General features: G+C 38.5%; 1 protein-coding gene across 1 annotated transcript in view; it reads left to right on the top strand.

The window, feature by feature from the left end:
- LOC145269386 (DNA replication licensing factor mcm4-like) overlaps positions 1 to 18,517 on the top strand; it is a 132,707-nt gene that overhangs the window by 64,125 nt on the left and 50,065 nt on the right. The window contains exon 7 of the mRNA XM_080125101.1: positions 17,048 to 17,290. Coding sequence (XP_079981227.1) covers positions 17,048 to 17,290 — 243 coding nt within the window. The remainder of the gene's footprint in view (positions 1 to 17,047; positions 17,291 to 18,517) is intronic.

Here is an 18,517-nt window from a genome sequence, read left to right as displayed (position 1 = left end):
ATGCACCTGCATCGATTTCTGTTTTTGTTTTCTATTCTTTTATAAAACTTAATTATGTTCTACAAAAATAAAAACAACAGCCACTTCCCCTTTCCCCTCCCCCTGCTTTCTTTTTCCTTTCCTACTTCCCGGTTGGCCCCGTCGGTGGGGTATTAGAATACGCCGACTACCCCCCTGCAGAGGGTAAAAGTCCCTCAATGGGGCTACCTGTTGGCCGTGGGTGGCAACCCGTGATGCCTAGGAAAAGGATCCTGGTGGCTGAGCAACTGATGCCTAGGGAAAATAAAGGTATCAGTTGCAACACTCTACTTTGGCCTTGTACTAGGCTAGACGGGCGGTCGGAGAGGCCCAATCCGATCAATCGGCTAGTCATGTCAAGCCCTAACACTTGCACTGAAAATGTCAATGATAATATTTTAAAAAAATATTACTACAAACATAGATAAACCAGGTAAGTGTTAGAAGGCGATGGCAAGGGTCAATCAATTGATGAGACAAAACCACACAACTGCTCCCTAACCAATGTTTCTATCAAACTGGGAAAGAAGAAACTAAAGGAGGAAACAGGAAATGATGGAACAAACTCCACCAATTTAGTATACCTTTTTTTGTATGCCTGGGATGAAAGGGCTAATGGGTTTCCCCCCTAATATCTCCCAGTTTCGGGCTCCGAGGAGGGTGGGGAGCAAGAGATGAAAATCTAAAACTTCCATGGATATAATAAACCCAAACAAAAAACCCAGAAACCAAAAAAATAAACAAAATCGAAAAGAACCCACTCTGACATAACCAGCTCAGACAGTGAACAAGAATATAACTATGAAATAATTGATAAAGAAAAATACCCAAGATTCATAGTAATCGAAACTTTAGAAGGAAAAAAGATCAGCGAACTGTCTCCATTCTTGAAAAAATTCTGTCTGAAGGCAGCAACCCAAAAACGGCAAAAAAAATGAAAAATGGCAATCTACTTGTCACAGTAGACAACTATAAAGACGCAAAAAACATCTTAGAGATGAAATAATTCCATCTATAAGTGCAAAAGTTTTGCCCATGAAAGATTAAACACATCAAAAGGTGTCATAAAAAACCATGAATTAACCTTGGCTACAGCAGAAGAAATAGAAAATGCCCTAAGAATAATCGATCATGTTCGAATAAACATAAAAAGGAATGGTCAAACCATACCTACAAAAACCTACGTACTAACATTCAATACACGAAAAGTTCCCAAAGAAATAAAAATCAGATATACAATAGAAAAAAGTAGAAAAATATATACCAGCCCCTCTGAGATCTTTCAAGTGTCATAAATATGGACATAGCAGAGAAACATGCAAATGACAGAAAATAATATTAATTGAAAACGAAAATAAATATGAATTGATTGAAATCGAGTCACAGAAATAAATCTAGCTCCAAAAACAGAATTGACCAGGAGGAGAAAATGGAGACTGAGGAACTAAGCAATTCAAGTAAGCGCAAAACAAAAACCACTCAAAACACAACGAATCAATAGAATACTAGATATAAAAACCAAATAGATAAAAAAAAAAATTAAAAAAAAAAAACGAAATTATTTATGCAAATGAATAAAAACATCATACAGTGGAACTGCAGAGGCATAAAACCAAACTAGGAAGAAATCAAACATATAGCACAATTAACCCCAACATAATTGGCGTACAGGAAACTCTTCTAAAAGAAACCGACACCATCAACTTCAAAGGATACCATATTTACAACCAAATAGATCACAAACAGATAATCGACCAATAGGTGGCACCTCAATTATAATAAAAAACAGATACCACATAATATAAAACTACAACTATTTTGTCAACACTCCACTTTGCCCACAATAGCAATTAAAGCTACACTCCACCGACCAACAACTATTTGTTCACTCTACATTCCACCTAAACATAAACTAAATAAAACCGAAATTGAAGATCTGATAACACAACTCCCCACAAACGCCCATAACAAAATGTGGGGATGTGAGAATATTAACCAAACAGGAAAAATTGAATCATTATTGGAATCACCCGAAATAGCTATATTTAACGACAAAACACACACACATATACCTTCACCCAGGAATACCAGCACAGGAACGACATCAGCTATTGACCTAACACTATGCTCCCTCCACAATATTTATGGACTTTCAATGGGAGGTACATAACAACCAATGCGGCAGCGATCACTTCCCAATTTTTCTCAAAACCCAAGAACCTGCAACAGAAGAAACAAAATCAAAATGGCAAATCTATAAAGCTAACTGGACTGAATTTAGCAAACTTTGCACAAATTTGATTAACCAAAAAATAGTTAACAAACCAGATCCTATGTTAGCTTTCACCAATATGCTAAACGAAATAGCAATCAAGACAATCCCAAAATCTTCCACCAAACCACACCCAAAATCAACGCTATGGTTCACAATAGAATGTAAAGAAGCAATAACCAACAGGGAAAAAAATGCTAAAACACTTCAAAAAACATCCTACAAAACCCAACCTTCAAAAATACCTACAAGCACGAGCAAAAGCACGCTATATTATAAAAAAAAGCAAAAAAGAAACCTGGCAAAACTATATTTTCAAATCGAACAACAACACACCATCAAAAAAAAAACATGGGAAATGATAAAAAAAATAACTGGAAAAAAACTTGGAACACCAATAAATAATATAAGTACACCAAATGGTAGACAAACTATAGACAAAAAAGAAAAAGCAAACATAATCGCAAATGAATTCAGCCAAAACTCATCATCCAACCACTACTCTCCCAAATTCCAAAAATATAAAAACAATGCAGAGAAAGAAAAACTCAACTTCACATCCAATAACAAAGAATACTATAACACCTCTTTCACTATAACAGAACTAAAAAATGCAATCCATAAAAGTAAAGATACAACTAACGGTCCAGACGACATCCACTATCAATTTCTAAAACATGCCAGACACATCTCTCGACATTCTCTTACAGATAATTAATAAAATATGGTGGACTAACAATTTCCCAAAACACCGGCTCGAATGCAATATCATCCCAATTCCTAAAACAGGAAAAGATCACTCTAACCCTACCAATTATCGTCCTATCGTCCTAACAAGCTGTATATGCAAAACAACAGAAAGGATGGTCAATACAAGACTAATGTGGCATTTAGAAAAATATAATCTCATTTCTACACACTAAAGTGGATTTAGACAAAATCAAGGTACTAACGACCAACTTATTCGACTAGAAACATATATCCGTAACAGTTTAATAAGAAACCATCACGTGGTCTCAATCTTTTTTGATATCGAAAAAGCGTATGACACCACGTGGAAGTACGGAATCTTGAAAGATGTTCATAATATGGGAATAAGAGGAAACCTAGCAAAATTTATCCAAGAATTCCTATCCCACAGAACATTTAAAGTATGCTTAGGAAATATAGCATCAGATCAATACACACAAGAAACAGGGGTACCACCCTTTTTCTAATTAAAATCAACGGTATAATCGAAAATGTTAACATGGGATTAAAAAAAAACATTATTTGTTGATGACTTTTCAATAACTTGCTCATCATCAAATATGCCAACTATCGAAAGACAAATGCAACATTGCCTTAACAAAATAGATCTTTGGGTTAACCAAAATGGATTTAAAATGTCCAAAAGCAAAATCACATGTATCCACTTTTGTAAGAAATGAAAATACCACCTTGACCCACAGCTCAAACTAGATGGACAACTAATACCAATAGTACAGCATACCAAATTTCTAGGGATCATTTTTTATAATAAACTAAACATTACAAATTAAAATAAAAATGCTTAAAAGCAATAAATATCTTAAAAATAGTATCAAGACTAAACTGGGGAGCAGATCAAGCTACAATGCTCAAAATATACCGCTCACATATCAGATCCAAACTGGACTATGATTGTGCCATATACAGCTCTACTTACAAATCCTACAAAAACAAACTACTAACCATACAGAATCAAAGTTTGAGACTTAGCCTAGGAGCCTATCGAACTTCACCAACGGAAAGCCTTCATGTAGAAGCCCAAGAACTACCCCTGCATTTAAGATGGGAAAAACTATCGTTACAATACGCAACATTCAACCCACAATGTACAAACTTTTATTCAGGAAAACCAAAAAGTATACCCTCCTTTTGACACAGAATTAAAGAAATAATACATCAAATCAATGAAAACCCCAACAATATAATTACTCAAAAAATAAACGACAGACCACCATCGACATTACACAAACCAAAAACCGACCTAACACTAACAATGTCAAAAACATTACAAATAATATACAAACAGAAGCAACTTCGGAGAACTAAGAGAAAAAATGCAGAATACATAGAAATATACACCGATGGGTCTAAAACTATAAATGGAACAAGTGCAGCATGCACAGATGGACAAAATCAATATCAAATACGACTGCCCAATGAGTCTTCAATATATACAGCCGAGTTGCAGACCATTAAAATAGCTCTCAAACATATCAATGAACAAAAGTTCATGACATATACAGATTCCCTATCCTGTATCATGACCCTTGAAGAAAAATATAAACACAGAAATTATACAAGAATGCAACAAAATAACCGGGAAAAAAAACAATAAAAAGAATTATAATAGCCTGGATACCAAGCCATGTCGGCATTCCAGGAAATGAAAAGGCAGACAAACTGGCTAAAGAAGCCAAACAACCAAATGAAAAAAATTAAAAACCACACAGATCTAAATGTAACCCTACAGTGCAGCTCAGATGCATAGGCTTGTGGGTTGAGATGCAGCTGTAGCCGATACCTGTGGCGTCACCCGTGTTTTCGTCTAGTGGTCAAATTCGTCTATGTCGTCGTCAGTTGCTATCCAGTTCCGCTTTTAAATCAGCTTCTAAATGTCACCTGGGCTATCGGAGAAATATATTTCATTCACAACAGCATAAAAGAAAGTCAAGTTATTTGGCTTTTCTTAACATAGAATTGATTATTGTCTTCGACTTTACAAATAATAGTTACACACTGGCCTAGTCATGCAACTTAGGGGGCTGGCAGTTTTTTCCTTTACCAAGTTCTCCGTTCTTCATCTACTGTCAGTCCACGGGAAAGGATCAGCTGCCAGAGACACACGTATTGGAACGTGTCGCAAAAAGAATCCCGAAAAAGAATGAATCTCTCTCTCTCCCTTTTCTCGCCTTGTTTTATCAAAAATGCTAGCTGTAAGCCCCCCTCACCCCTCCAAGTATGCCCACAAGTGGCGTTCAACCAATCAAAGGGCGGAGGGGGGCAGTAAGGGCTTGCTTGATTATCTACCAAGAAGCAGATGTATTCTGTTTAAAACATCAAACCATCATCATTAGAATTCAGCCGTGTGAATTCCTCTGAATTCATGTCAATGAGACCATCCAGGCGACAAGCTGTTCCTTAATCAACTAGCAAGATCGCTCGGTCCCCATCGGGTCACATCTCGCCCCTACCTGTTTTGTCTTTTACTTTGTAAACTAGCGAGGGGTACCCGGCGTTGCCCGGGTGTTTGTAGATGTGTGTGAAAAAAAACCCGAAATGTAAAAAAAAAAAAAAAAAAAAAAAAAAACAGGTGCCCGTGAAAAAAAACCGAAGCCTTGACGCGCAGTTAGAAAATAGTAAAGTGAAAAAAAAAAAAAAAAAAAAAAAAAACAGGTGCGCGTTTTTGATTGCCGTGACGGCGATAGGTATTCGGCAGTTAGCATTTTGTGCGGGACAGTTTTTAATGAGGTCAATAAATCGGTTTGTTTGTTTTTAAAAACCCCGCTCCCTGTTTATTAGGGGGAGCGTCTTGTCTCGAAATGAAAGCTACCGTCTGATATTGCGAAGTCGACATTGACCAAACGTTACTTAGCTCTCTAGAGACCACTGGCTTTCGGCCAGTAATTAGTCGAGTTTCGCTTTTTGTTTATACCGAAAACCGAATGTAACGCGTGCCGATGCGGGAAATGTCGAATAATTAACGTTTGAAAGTCAATAAAATTAAATAGACAGGTGAGCTCCGTGGTTAAGTGTGAGATATTACAATTTATAGATGATATAAAAAGTTTTAAGAAGTTGTGAAGCGAGCGAGCGCTTCTCTGAAAGAAGCCTTTTGTGGACATTGAGGAAAAGCGTACATACATACACACATACATTTTCGCTTTTATATATATAGATGACACCCCAGCCTCAACCCCGTGCTTGGGCAGTCTATAACAGGGAATATTCAAGTTCTCAGATCAATTGTCTGTAGTGTGAGGAGGAGGACGATAGAGAGAGGGGGGGGGGAATAATAATAAAGCAACCAAAAATCACAACCTGCCAACTCCCATATTCTAAAAACAAAAAAAGAATCAAATGAGAATTTAAAAAAAAAAAAAAGAATAATTGTTCACTTGAAAGTTCAAAAGTCTTCACATAGACGTCAACCAAAAATCAACAATTGTTCTCTTTTTTTTTTTTTTCCATCCCATCCCCTTTGTGTTTGTGCATGTTAGATCAGGTGACGGGAGAAATGACAATTCGATTAGGGACTATGCATGCAATGAAAATGTCTTTCAGTTCACTACGAAAATGAGGTATCTCCCACCTCTTATATTTACGCGTCATTTTTCTCGTCTTTCTGGTACAACCCTTTTTCTTCTTTTTTTTTTTTTTAATTTTCTGACAATGTTCAACTTTAACAGCAGGTGACAATGTTCCGGCTACCACCTCGGATATCCCCTTTGCAGATGGCGTTCCCACCTGGACCTCGGTCGTGTTATTATCACCATATGATGAGGACCACAATGGCGTGCCTCCCCAGCCGGCTACTATGTTAACCACATCCTCACCGTCTCTTAGGTTCTGTTCAACTATAGGACGTAGTTCTCTAAGCCTCTTCCCTTCTGACAACGTGACGCACCCCCAGTGCAACATAACACTGCAGTACCTATCCAACGGAGTCCACAGGCAACCCTAAATCATGCAGTAGCTCAACCTGTATTTTCAACAATACATTTCTCAGCCCTCCCGGGGCTACTATACTGGGGTGACAGGTTTCCTGATGACAACACATCTAACTGCGCACGTACATGTTCCGAGATTAATATCAGCGACTGTCCCGCCGGCCACAGCCAACAATTTAAAATATGTCTACACCAAATAGTCCAGTTCTTACAGTCCTGTCATTATGACGTCAGTTATATTGGTCACTTCTTCTCTAAATATCTGCACCTGGAAAAATAATCCTCTCAACTGGCCCTGACCATGGTCACCTCCACCCTGGAGACATTTGGCACAGGCTCAGTATTTCGCCAACTGTGCCAGCACTTTCGAATCGCTCTCTATCGTTTCTAATTCCTCCTAATTGCTTTTATATCTCCCTCGGACACTGTCCCAAATAATACATCGAGAGCTTTTCCCTCTATTGGTAGCACAGACAATTTCTGCAATTTCCCTAACCTCTATACTTTTTTTTTTTTTTTTTTTTTTCCTACTGAGGAGATATCTCATCCTTATTTATCTCCTCACCTGCTCGGCCCAACCACATCTCACCAGACTAACTTGGCTTCCTAACCGTGGATGTAACTCTGCCTCACTGCAATATCACCGCCGCCCACTCAGGCTGCCACATCCCTTCTCGGTGGATTGCCCTAATGAAATCCAATCCTATCCACACTGCAACAACCGAAGTCAATGAAATGAAAAAGGAGTAAATGTGGTACTCTGGTGGCTGCAAGGACCCGAACCAAGCATGTCGTGGTCAAGTCGCATCTCCACAGCGATTCACCTATCTCTGAGTGCTTCGAGGTCAGTCTACCTCACTGTCACGCAGTCAAAATTCGAATTGCCCTCAGTACCGTCAGTTTCGAATCCGACTGAGGTGCTGAAAAACCTCTACGTCAATAGCAACCTTAAATCATGCAGTAGCTCAACCTACAGCGGAGCGATCAAAGAACAGATAACATTGAGAACACAATATCTCTATTTCTTTCGTATCCGCCTTAAAAAAAAAAAAGAATCGTTACAACACCGGTACCGTCAGTTTCAACCTTCTTTCAGGCCAAGTATAATTTTTTTTTTTTTTCTCTCTCCCCGTCTCCCATTCGCATTTATGATTCATCTTGGGGCCAGTTTTCCCCTTTTTTTTTTCTAAAAGCAAAAAGCCAAAACAACGATTCCTTCGGCACCTCAAAACAACGTCACTGTCGGATGCTATTTCTCATATACTATCGACCGTTGTTTAATGTTCGGTAACCGTCTTTCCCTTTTGTTTTCCTGCCGTGAATCATAACCCCATCGAGCTGACAGTTCTACTTCCCGGAGGATCAATGAAATTTGTATTTCCTTTCCCACGTTTATTCACGCTCCTTTTTTTAACCACATTTGTAGACTATTTAATCGGTAGCCTAAATGCGATTCAATTACTTAAGCCTCCTCCCAAAAGTAAGTGCCGATAACATCAAGTGGTTTTCTTGACAGTCCAAAACTGCTTCCCCACGATTTATTTATTAGTTTTCTTTCAACTGGGAAAATCTCAGGCCAAGCCTTTCTTATTCGACAGTTTAAATTCCTCCAAGACACTTCCGCTCAATACGCGACTTTCTCATGCTAAATTACTCTCTTCGTTTGCCAATTTAATCACTGCGAGATACCTCTAAATTACTTACTGCTCTTCTGTTATTCAAGGCGGCCCCTTTAGAGCTCCCGTTTTAATCCTTAGCCACCTCCAAGGTCGGTCCGCGTCACAATCTGCCAACAGTACGAACACATGGGGGCCTTCCATGCATCCACAGAGAAAACAATTGCGCCACATTTCAACCAGGAGATGTCGCTCCAAACTCCAGTCTCTGTCCTACCCACCCCCTCTAGTCCTTGGTGGTAGGACGTCACACTACTCCTGGAACGGGGAGTCCCTTGCTCCCTTCAACAGCAGCCTCGGTTCACTTCTTCCCATTTGCTGGAGCCAGGAGATAGGTATTGGATACTCTTCCTCCTATTCACTCGACTCCTCAGCTGACTCCACGTGGCCTCCTATAGCTGGTGGAGTGGAACTCATGCTCTGCATTTGGTGGTGGTTCGGATTCCTTCTCTCCAGAGGATCTTTCGCCCTCGAGTGGCTTTTCCTCTGGTCAGGACAGTCCCTCCTAATATGTCCCAGGTCTACACACCGCCAGCACCTGTGTGACTGGTGGCTATGGGAGAAGCGGTTACTTTTGCCCTTCCTTTGACACGCGTTCAGTTCGGTCTTTACGATGCCCACTGTGACTCTCCCCTTCTGTCGGGGTGTCTTCTCATAGATAGTGGGGTACACACTTGACCGATGTCCCTCACCCTTACAGGTCCAGCATATAGCTCTGTTCCTGCCTTGGGTGGGATCATAGGACTTATATCGGAGGTCCCCTGTCCCTTCTGGTTCTGTTTTCATTCCCCAATACCCCATGCCTCTGGCCCTCGGCCTGGTCTCTGAACGCACTCTGCCTTCCGCCTTTTCGCTTCCACCTTGGGCCTTACTCCCCATTATCCGTGCTTGCAACTAAGCATGGTTATTCGCCACCCTGCGTGAAGGTGTCCAGGCAACTCTTCAGCACCTCCATCTTGGCTGTCTCATCTCGCAATGCATCTACCATCGCGTCGATTAACATTGCCTGCGTGGTGGCCATGTTCCGGTGCTCCGCAACTGGATATGCGAGGATTGCCAGTTCCTGCTTGCGGTTGACCAGCCCATCTACATCCTCCCTGGTGACCATCTTTATCTTGGATAGCTCTCTTACTGCTTGGACCATTAGTCCAGTGAATCTAGCTCATTTTTTGGCTCAACCTCAAACAAATTGCTAACAAAGGTTTTTAAATTGCATTGTAGGCAAGAATATCTCCTCTTTCAGATAAAAAAAAGTTTACCAAAATTGACCTTGCGGAAAGGGGTCAACGACCGCCATCTTTAAAGGGTCCCCCCGATTCTAGTTTCCCTCTCTCAACTCAATTATTGTAAGTATATCTTCAAAAATTACAAATGTATCAATGTGACATTTTATAAATCAACAGTTTTCATGAAGTTGAATATAATTATAACCTCATTGGTTTGGTTTTATTTGATTTTGGTTTACGACATATCAACCCTTTTAGATTATTTGATACTAGTCCAGTCAATCTAGCTGAGTTTTTTAGCTCAACCTCATATAAATTGCTAACAGAGGTTTTTAAATTGCATTGTGCGAGAGAATATCTCCTCTTTCAGATAAAAAAAAGTTTATTAAAATTAACCTCGGAGAAAGGGGTCAACGGACGCCATCTTTAAAGGGTCCCTCCGATTCTAGTCTCAATTACTGTAAGTATTCTTTTTTTTATTAGCCACACCTGCTTGCCGTCCCTGGCCGAAAACAAGCAATAAAATATTTTAATATTCTGGTCGTCATAAACCTGGCACCTGTATGCTGTGGTACTGGTCAAGTCTGAGCAAACTCTCTCCCATAAAAAAAAGTTTATTAAAATTAACCTTGGATAAAGGGGTCAACGGCCGCCATATTTAAAAGGTCCCTCCAATTCTAGTCTTCCTCTCTTAACTCAATTACTGTATAGTCCAGTCTTTGGTGTTGTGGCTGAACCTCAAACAAATTGCTAACAAAGGTTTTTAACTTGCATTGTGGGCAGGAATATCTCCTCTTTCATATAAAAAAGTTTACCAAAATTAGCCTTGGGGAAAGGGGTATACGGCCGCCACTTTTAAATCATTTGGGCCCTGTCGTAAAATGCGATAACTAGCGAAAAGGATGATACGCAAAATTAACAATTGCCACAATGTAAAAGGACAAAATATCGACTGTCATCTTTTTTGCTAAATCGCCAAGGCCGATATATTGGCCTGAGTCTAAAGGGTTAAAATTCAACTTAACAGTATTAAAATTTCGATGCATAAAATTCCTGACAAGTATGTCCATTAAAACAATTAATTACAAAAATAATCATTTTTGCTGACAAAAAACCTTTATTAAATTACACAGAACAAGTTTATGAACGGACCAAAGAACATTTCTTGTCAAGAACTAGTCAAAGGTCACTTCATCATCATCATCATCATCATCATCAAGATCTGGCTGTGATGAGTTGGTGCAATGGAGGCTTTTGCAATATCCACACAAGTTTGAACAGTGAATGCCATGTTTTCTGCAACTGCATCTTCCTGTAGTACACCCTGAAGTACAGTTACACCTAATTATAGCCAACAAATTTACAGGGCCAGGTGGTAAGTCAGTCTTAACTGGTTGTAATTTACCATCTGAAAGTGTCCATCCCCACTCGTCAGGTTTTAGCTGGTTTCTACCTTTCCATTCCTGAATTTGGAAGTAAACTCGAAGGCTGTGGAATTTCGTAGCTGCTCTTGTCGGTGGCAATGATTTGGCCTCAACATACTTTGAGCTATTTGCAACCTTTTCCTTAAAGCGCCTCAGTCGAAGATGATTGATGTTTTCCCCATCATTACCATTGTATAGGCACACTAAAGTCTTCCCCCCAGCTTCAATAACTTCTTCTGCACTGCTGTCTTTGCCAAACACTTTAGCCAGTTCGAGGAAGTTTCTATTGTTCATCACCTTTCGGAGGGATGCTGCCTTCCCAATTCTGTGAACACTGGATGTAGAATCACAACCCAGTAGTGCATGAATGAAAAGAATGTTGGAACAGACCGCATCTCCCAATGATTTCCTCACCTCTTTGATGTTCCAGACTTTCACTCTTTTTTCACTAGCTTTTGGTTGTGGCGTAAAGAAGATGTTGTAAATATCATCGCTATTGGTATGATAACATAGAAGGACCAATAGGTCAGTGTCATCTGTTATTAAAATGGTTTCTCCTGTCTGTGCCAGTTCTAGAGTAGTCTTCACAATCAATACGTCAGCGTCTCCAGATGCATGGATTACTTTACAACCTGCTTCCTTCAAACTCTTTCCCAGCAAGTTGATAAACAATTGTTTTTGTCGATTAGCAAGGAAACCATCCTTTTTTAATTTGAACACCATGAAAGGAGTCAGTGACACATTAACTCCAACAAACCCCCCTGCTCGGCGTCGGTGAGTCGAGTCCTTAATGGATGGGCCACTTTCATATCCATCAAAGACAACACATGCTTTTCCATATCTATTTGTGACATATCTACAGTATTGGTCACAGATCTCATTAAATGTGCGACCTTTTTGCCCAGGGAGACGCTGAAGTAGTGCTCCACCATCTAAGATACTGTGGATCTGATGACTGTGGACCTGATTGTACATGAAAAGTCAGTTCCCATATAGCGTCCGCCAAAGCAGATTTTTTTGCCTGTCGCAGTAATCCAAAATAATCAAAAAGAGCAGGTGGGTAACCACACAGCTCATATTGAAAATGTTCTTGCTGCTCCTAGGTTGAGGGTTCATTATTAGATAGCAAACACAGTCTCTGGAATAGGAGTTGTGGATCAGTCTCAACAGTTTCATCTTTGCTGAGTGAAACTTTTGATCCAAGTGTAATTGCTTGATCCTTTTTTTTAAAAGTGTACTCTTGTACATTTTCTCCAGCCATTGAAGCTATGATTGCCTCTCCTATGGAGTTTACTCTGTCCACATTCACCTTTTTGTCTCCAGTTACTCCACTTGAAATGCTGTGAATGGACGGATCTTCCGTGAAAGGGTCATATGTCTGGAGAAATGCAAAGACCTTCCCTGTATCCCTCACATCATGCTCTTTTCTTGCTGAAGTAGCCTCCTGATGCTGGTCACTAGTGCCATAATGAATGCCTGCTAGTTCTTGCATTGTAAACTTGATTTCCGCGCATGCTGGCAGTGATAGCGTCGAAACCAATCGTTGAATTTCATCCATTCCTCTGCCATGAGTAAGGCCTCCAGACGTCTTCAGGCTTCTCATTAGCACCTGTTCAATAACCAGATCCGTTGACAAGCCAGCCCAGTAGCGATCACTCCGTCTAATCACATGGAATCCTTCAGAAAATTTCTGGTATATTTCAGGGTGGGTTTTTGGCAGACCCTCCATTTGCTGCAAATACAGATACGCCGACTTTGCATATAGGATGTGTCCTGCTGCAGCGAATATTGGCAGCATTTTCCTAACAGCGTCATGGTGCAATTCCCAGTTCCTGGTGCGCTCTGCTTTGATTAACAGCTGCAGACTCTTCACCATATCAAGGTATTGAATCCACAATTTTGCTGTTCGCTGCTCAACCATCGCATCCTTCACATGGTTGATTTTCTGGGTAATCCTGGTTACAGACTCTGAAGACAGAACATTATCCAATCTCTCAGTCCCACCAAAGAGACCTATCAATAGCCCCTGAGCTTCTTTAAGGTCTTCATTTTGATGAAATGACTCTTCTGCATCAGTGTTAGGTTGATCATGCTCAGTGACATGTGAAACTGGCAAATCATAGGCTTTTCCTAATAGAATAGCATTCAGAGCAGCAGCAACTAAAAAGTGAGCACGAATGGCTCTTGCAATTGCTTTGCCACTTAGCATGTGGTTGACTGTGTTTTCAGCATACACAAGTTCAAAAAGTTCTTGCAAACCAGAACCTTTCATCAAATGACCAATTGACCCCAGAAAGCTCATCTGTGTATGGAGCCCACCAAGTCGCAAGACAAATGATTTCAGGGGACTGGAACTAGGCTGTGACTCGACTATCATCATTGCTTTGTACCAAAGTGGCTGATCAAATGTTAGAATTGGTGTTATGTTGTTTTTTCTGGCTAAATCACTAATGTAACATAAAGTTGAGTACACACAGGTTGAGTTACCAGGGTCCATGTCAATCATTGGCAAAAAAACTGTTGCTGATTTTCCAGGATATGTTCCTTCGTACACTGCATAAGGCCTGACCATGCGGGTCTGGACGGATGTAAAATTAGTGAAACCTCCCAAAGGATGTCAACATTGGCAGTGGAATCGACAACTTTCTTGGCCAGGAGCTTTTTAAATGCAACTGGGTGTTTGTTGGTGTGCCGTGAATCTAGGAACTTTATTTTGATCCTTCCAACCTTTATTATCTCTTCTGAAAATACCTGAATTCTTGGAATTGGTTTTGCTTTAACTTTCCCCGGGGGTAACAGATGCTATGATGCCCATACCATGGAATGTGTTGAATCCATCAATACTCCTTACATTACGGTCCATATTATCAGCTAGGAACTGCACAAATTCAGTTTCAGCACCACAGCCTACAGGCGCCAGGTTTATGACGACCAGAATATTAAAATATTTTATTGCTTGTTTTCGGCCAGGGACGGCAAGCAGGTGTGGCTAATAAAAAAAGAATACTTACAGTAATTGAGACTAGAATCGGAGGGACCCTTTAAAGATGGTGTCCGTTGACCCCTTTCTCCGAGGTTAATTTTAATAAACTTTTTTTTATCTGAAAGAGGAGTTATTCCTGCCCACAATGCAATTTAAAAACCTCTGTTAGCAATTTATATGAGGTTGAGACAAAAAAAAAACATCTATATTGACTGGACTAGTATCAAATAATCTAAAAGGGTTGATATGCCGTAAACCAAAATCAAATAAAACCAAACCAATGAGTTTATAATTATATTCAACTTCATGGAAACTGTTGGTTTATCAAATTTCACATTGATATATTTGTTATTTTTGAAGATATCCTTAAAATAATTGAGTTGAGAGAGGGAAACTAGAATCGGGGGGACCCTTTAAAGATGGCGGTCGTTGACCCCTTTCCGCAAGGTTAATTTTGGTAAACTTTTTTTTATCTGAAAGAGGAGATATTCTTGCCTACAATGCAATTTAAAAACCTTTGTTAGCAATTTGTTTGAGGTTCAGCCACAATTTGACTGGACTACATCGTCTTTTCACAGGCAAACTTTCTTTTTAACCGTTCACGAAAATCAATGTCAAACTGGGTTATCTTCTATGCACCTGCATATAAACTCCGAGGCCGCACCCGTCACCCCATCGCAGGTCAACAAAACCATCTCCCTATCCGTCAGGCCAAATACTAGTCTCTTTTTCTCTACTGTCACTAGCCATTCCCCTACTCCCTTCGCGTCTCCTCAATACGAGGGTATACTTATCCCTCACAGTGATCGTTCCATCGTCATCTGTAGCTGTAAGGTCTCTACTGATCCCTCCCCACTGACTGGTTTGCTTTGCTTTTTCCCCAAGAACTCATCGCCTTTCCCACTCGTGCTCTTTCTACCACCCAGCAACAAAACTACTTTCCACTCTGTGCCAAGTTAAAATTCTAAACACAAACCGAGCACCAAAACTGAGAAAAGAATGGAAAGGTGACTTACCCTGTCTCTTACTGTCTGCTCCTTCTGCTGTCTTCTGCTGTCTTCTGCTGCTAGGTAGCTATTTATGCGAGCTGGCCCAGACCTTAGAGTTGATTGACTACAGTCAGTGGTCTGGCTATGCTCTCAGAGTCTCTTAAAAAAAAAAAAAAAAAAAAAAAATAGGAACGTGTACTTGTATTCTGTTCGTTTTTTGTTGTTTTTTGTTTTTTTCTCGCAGGGAGATTTTGAGTTTTCAAGAAAGAAAAAAATTTGTGTTCATGGAAATTCGTTCGCACGAAATGAAATCTCCTGGATCATCGGCACCAAACTGTAACCCCTACAGGGCAGCTCAGGTGCATAGGCTTGTGGGTTGAGATGCAGCTGTGGCCGATACCTGTGGCGTCACCCGTGTTTTCGTCTAGTGGTCGTCGAATTCGTCTTTGGCGTCTGTCGCTCTCCGGTTCCGCTTTCAAATCAGTTTCCAAATGTCACCTGGGCTATCGGAGAAATATATTGCATTCACAACGGCGTTTCCAATTAAAGAAAAGAAAGTCAAAACTTAATTGGTTTTTCTTAACATAGAATTGATTATTGTCTTCGACTTTACAAATAGTAGTTACACACTGGCCTAGTCATAAAAATAAATATCTGTTCCTTATTACTTACCACCAAAAGATAAGATTAACGAAACTGAGCTAGACAATTTAATCGTACAACTTTCCAAACCTTACATTTTCGCTGGTGACTTGAATAGTCAAATTTGGAGAAGTAAAGAAACCAATAGAAAATGATTAATGGAAAAAGTATATAATGGAATTTAAACAGAGCAAACTGGGATAAATTTAAAATTCTATGTCAAAATAAACTCTTCGGATCAAGTAATAACAAAAACCATGAAAAATACTTCTAGCAATTTCTGAAAAAGTATCAAACTTGTGTTCAGACATCTCTTAAAGGGCACTAAAGGCAAAAGATTCTTTAAGAAAAACTTGTTTGGTTGAATGGTCTTAACTAACCCATTTTTTAATTTGGTTTCTTTAGGTGAGGTGTATTGTGGCTAATCTCTGCTAGTAAAAAAAAAAAATATCATTGGACTGCAGGCAGAATGTCGAAAGAAGGAAAGTAAAATCTAAAAGTAAATCATGCAAATCATAAACAAGAATTAAGTTGGCTTTTGTCACTAAGGAGGCTAGATAAAAATCTCCCAAATTAGAGAAGGTTGGTGGGATGAGCGTGCTACCCTTTTGTTGTTTGCTAAAGTGGGAGTGGGGCTAATTAACAAAATTATAAGCTAAAGAATTAACTAGCCTCTACTCCAATGTATATTTGGTTTAATTTCTGGAAAACCTTCTCCAGTGCTATGAAGATTTGTTCTGTGCTGATTTGTCTCATCAAGAACTGCCTGTCAATAGAAAACAATTTTCAATGTCAAACTGTGACACAAGAATTTGGTGAAATTATCAGTTAAACTTTTCTGTGAAAAGTTTTAACTTTGCAATTGTTATGGAGCATTGTGTCACACTTTTCGATTCAAAGTCAAATTACGGTTCAATGACTTGGAACCTTCCATGATCAAAGAACATGTGAGGCTGTGGGCCATGTGAATCACCAACCAAATACAAAGACAGGCCACTGACGAGTAACTAACTTGTGAGGGGGGTGGGGTAATTTTTAATAGTTTCTTGCCCACATTTTCGAATTGTACGATAGGATTATATTCAACATTTTTTAAAGAAAATTTTCTTTTTTGTTTCAGATATAGATTTATTGATCACAATATCTGGAATGGTAATTCGTCTCTCATCTTTGCTTCCTGAAATGAGAGAAGCTTTATTTAAATGCTACGTCTGTGGAAACACTTCCACTGCTGAGATTGACCGTGGCCGTATTGCTGAACCGACTCTCTGTACAAACTGCAACACAAAACATTCGTTCATGTTGATTCATAACCGATCTCATTTCTCTGACAAACAAATGATCAAACTTCAAGAATCACCAGGTAAGATTATTTTAACTCTGTTTTTAGGATACAATCTTTTAGTTTTGTTGCATTTGCTAACCGTTATTATTGATTTGCTAACCTTTGACCTTGCTGACCAGTGAAAAATCTTCAAACTAAAATTTTCACTTTTCGTCTATTCAAATAAACTAGACAAATTCAAATGATTCCAATAATATATTCAAATAAATGATTCAAACTAAATGCTGTTTTTGTAAAAATTCTTTTCACTAATTAAAAAAAATGATTCTAATGTATTTTCAAACTGTTTTTTTTTTTCTTTCTTTTTTTTTTTACATGAAAATGCTATTTTTGTCATATTTTAATTTTTCCAAGTTAATTATTTTTACATAGTATATAGTCAAACAAAAAAATGCATTAGTTACAATTTACTAATATTAAAAAAAATGCTAATGCAAAGAAGATATTAGTTATAACTTTTTAAAAACAAATACATTTTTAATAGACATTATTTAACAATGTTTTGTTTTTCTTTTTAAGACAGATCATTTCACTCTGTAGGAGGTTTTTAAAAAAGTCAAATTTGAGAGAAATTTCCTTTTGGACAAATTGTTAGGAAGAATATTTTCTCAACACATTCGTGTAATATATAATGATTGCATTGCTCTAGTTTCCTATATGTGACTTCAAAAAGTACACACTGATAAGCAGTGTATAATTTTTAATACATGCTTTAGTTGTAATTTCTTTAGAAATCCAACATTGAACTTTGTAGCTAGATACTTATCTATTCCAAAAATGTAAATTACAATTGACATGACCTAGATTTTGACTTATAAACTTATTGACTCATAAAGCTCTCACTATTGTCCTGAAATAAAACCATAGTCTATCTAAAAAAAAAAATTAAAGTGTTAATTTTCCTGAAATTAAGTTTTAAGTAAAGCCACTGTTTAAGCAGTTGAAACAGATGTCATGTTGAAAATTTGAATCCAAAACAATACTCAATTTCTAATAAGCATTCACTGAAAAGCAATGCTTTTCAAGAAATTCTCAGAGAAAAAACCGAAAGTGTATGTATACTTAGCAAAATAAAATTTTTTTTTTTTTTTTTTTTTTTTTTGATAAAATGTTATAAAACAAATTTATGCAAAGAAAAATTAAAGTTTGGTTTTAGTAATAGTAAAGAATTTATTTTAAAAAGATTTTATAGATTTAAATGTAGATAATTGAATTGATCTTTTTATATATTTTTAAATGTCTACA

The sequence above is a fragment of the Euprymna scolopes genome, chromosome 1, assembly GCF_053919585.1.
Source record: "Euprymna scolopes isolate OS-2025 chromosome 1, ASM5391958v1, whole genome shotgun sequence".
In the NCBI taxonomy this organism is placed as follows: domain Eukaryota; kingdom Metazoa; phylum Mollusca; class Cephalopoda; order Sepiida; family Sepiolidae; genus Euprymna; species Euprymna scolopes.
The sequence above is the reverse complement of the archived record's forward strand: the minus strand, read 5'-3'. Positions and strand labels throughout refer to the sequence as shown.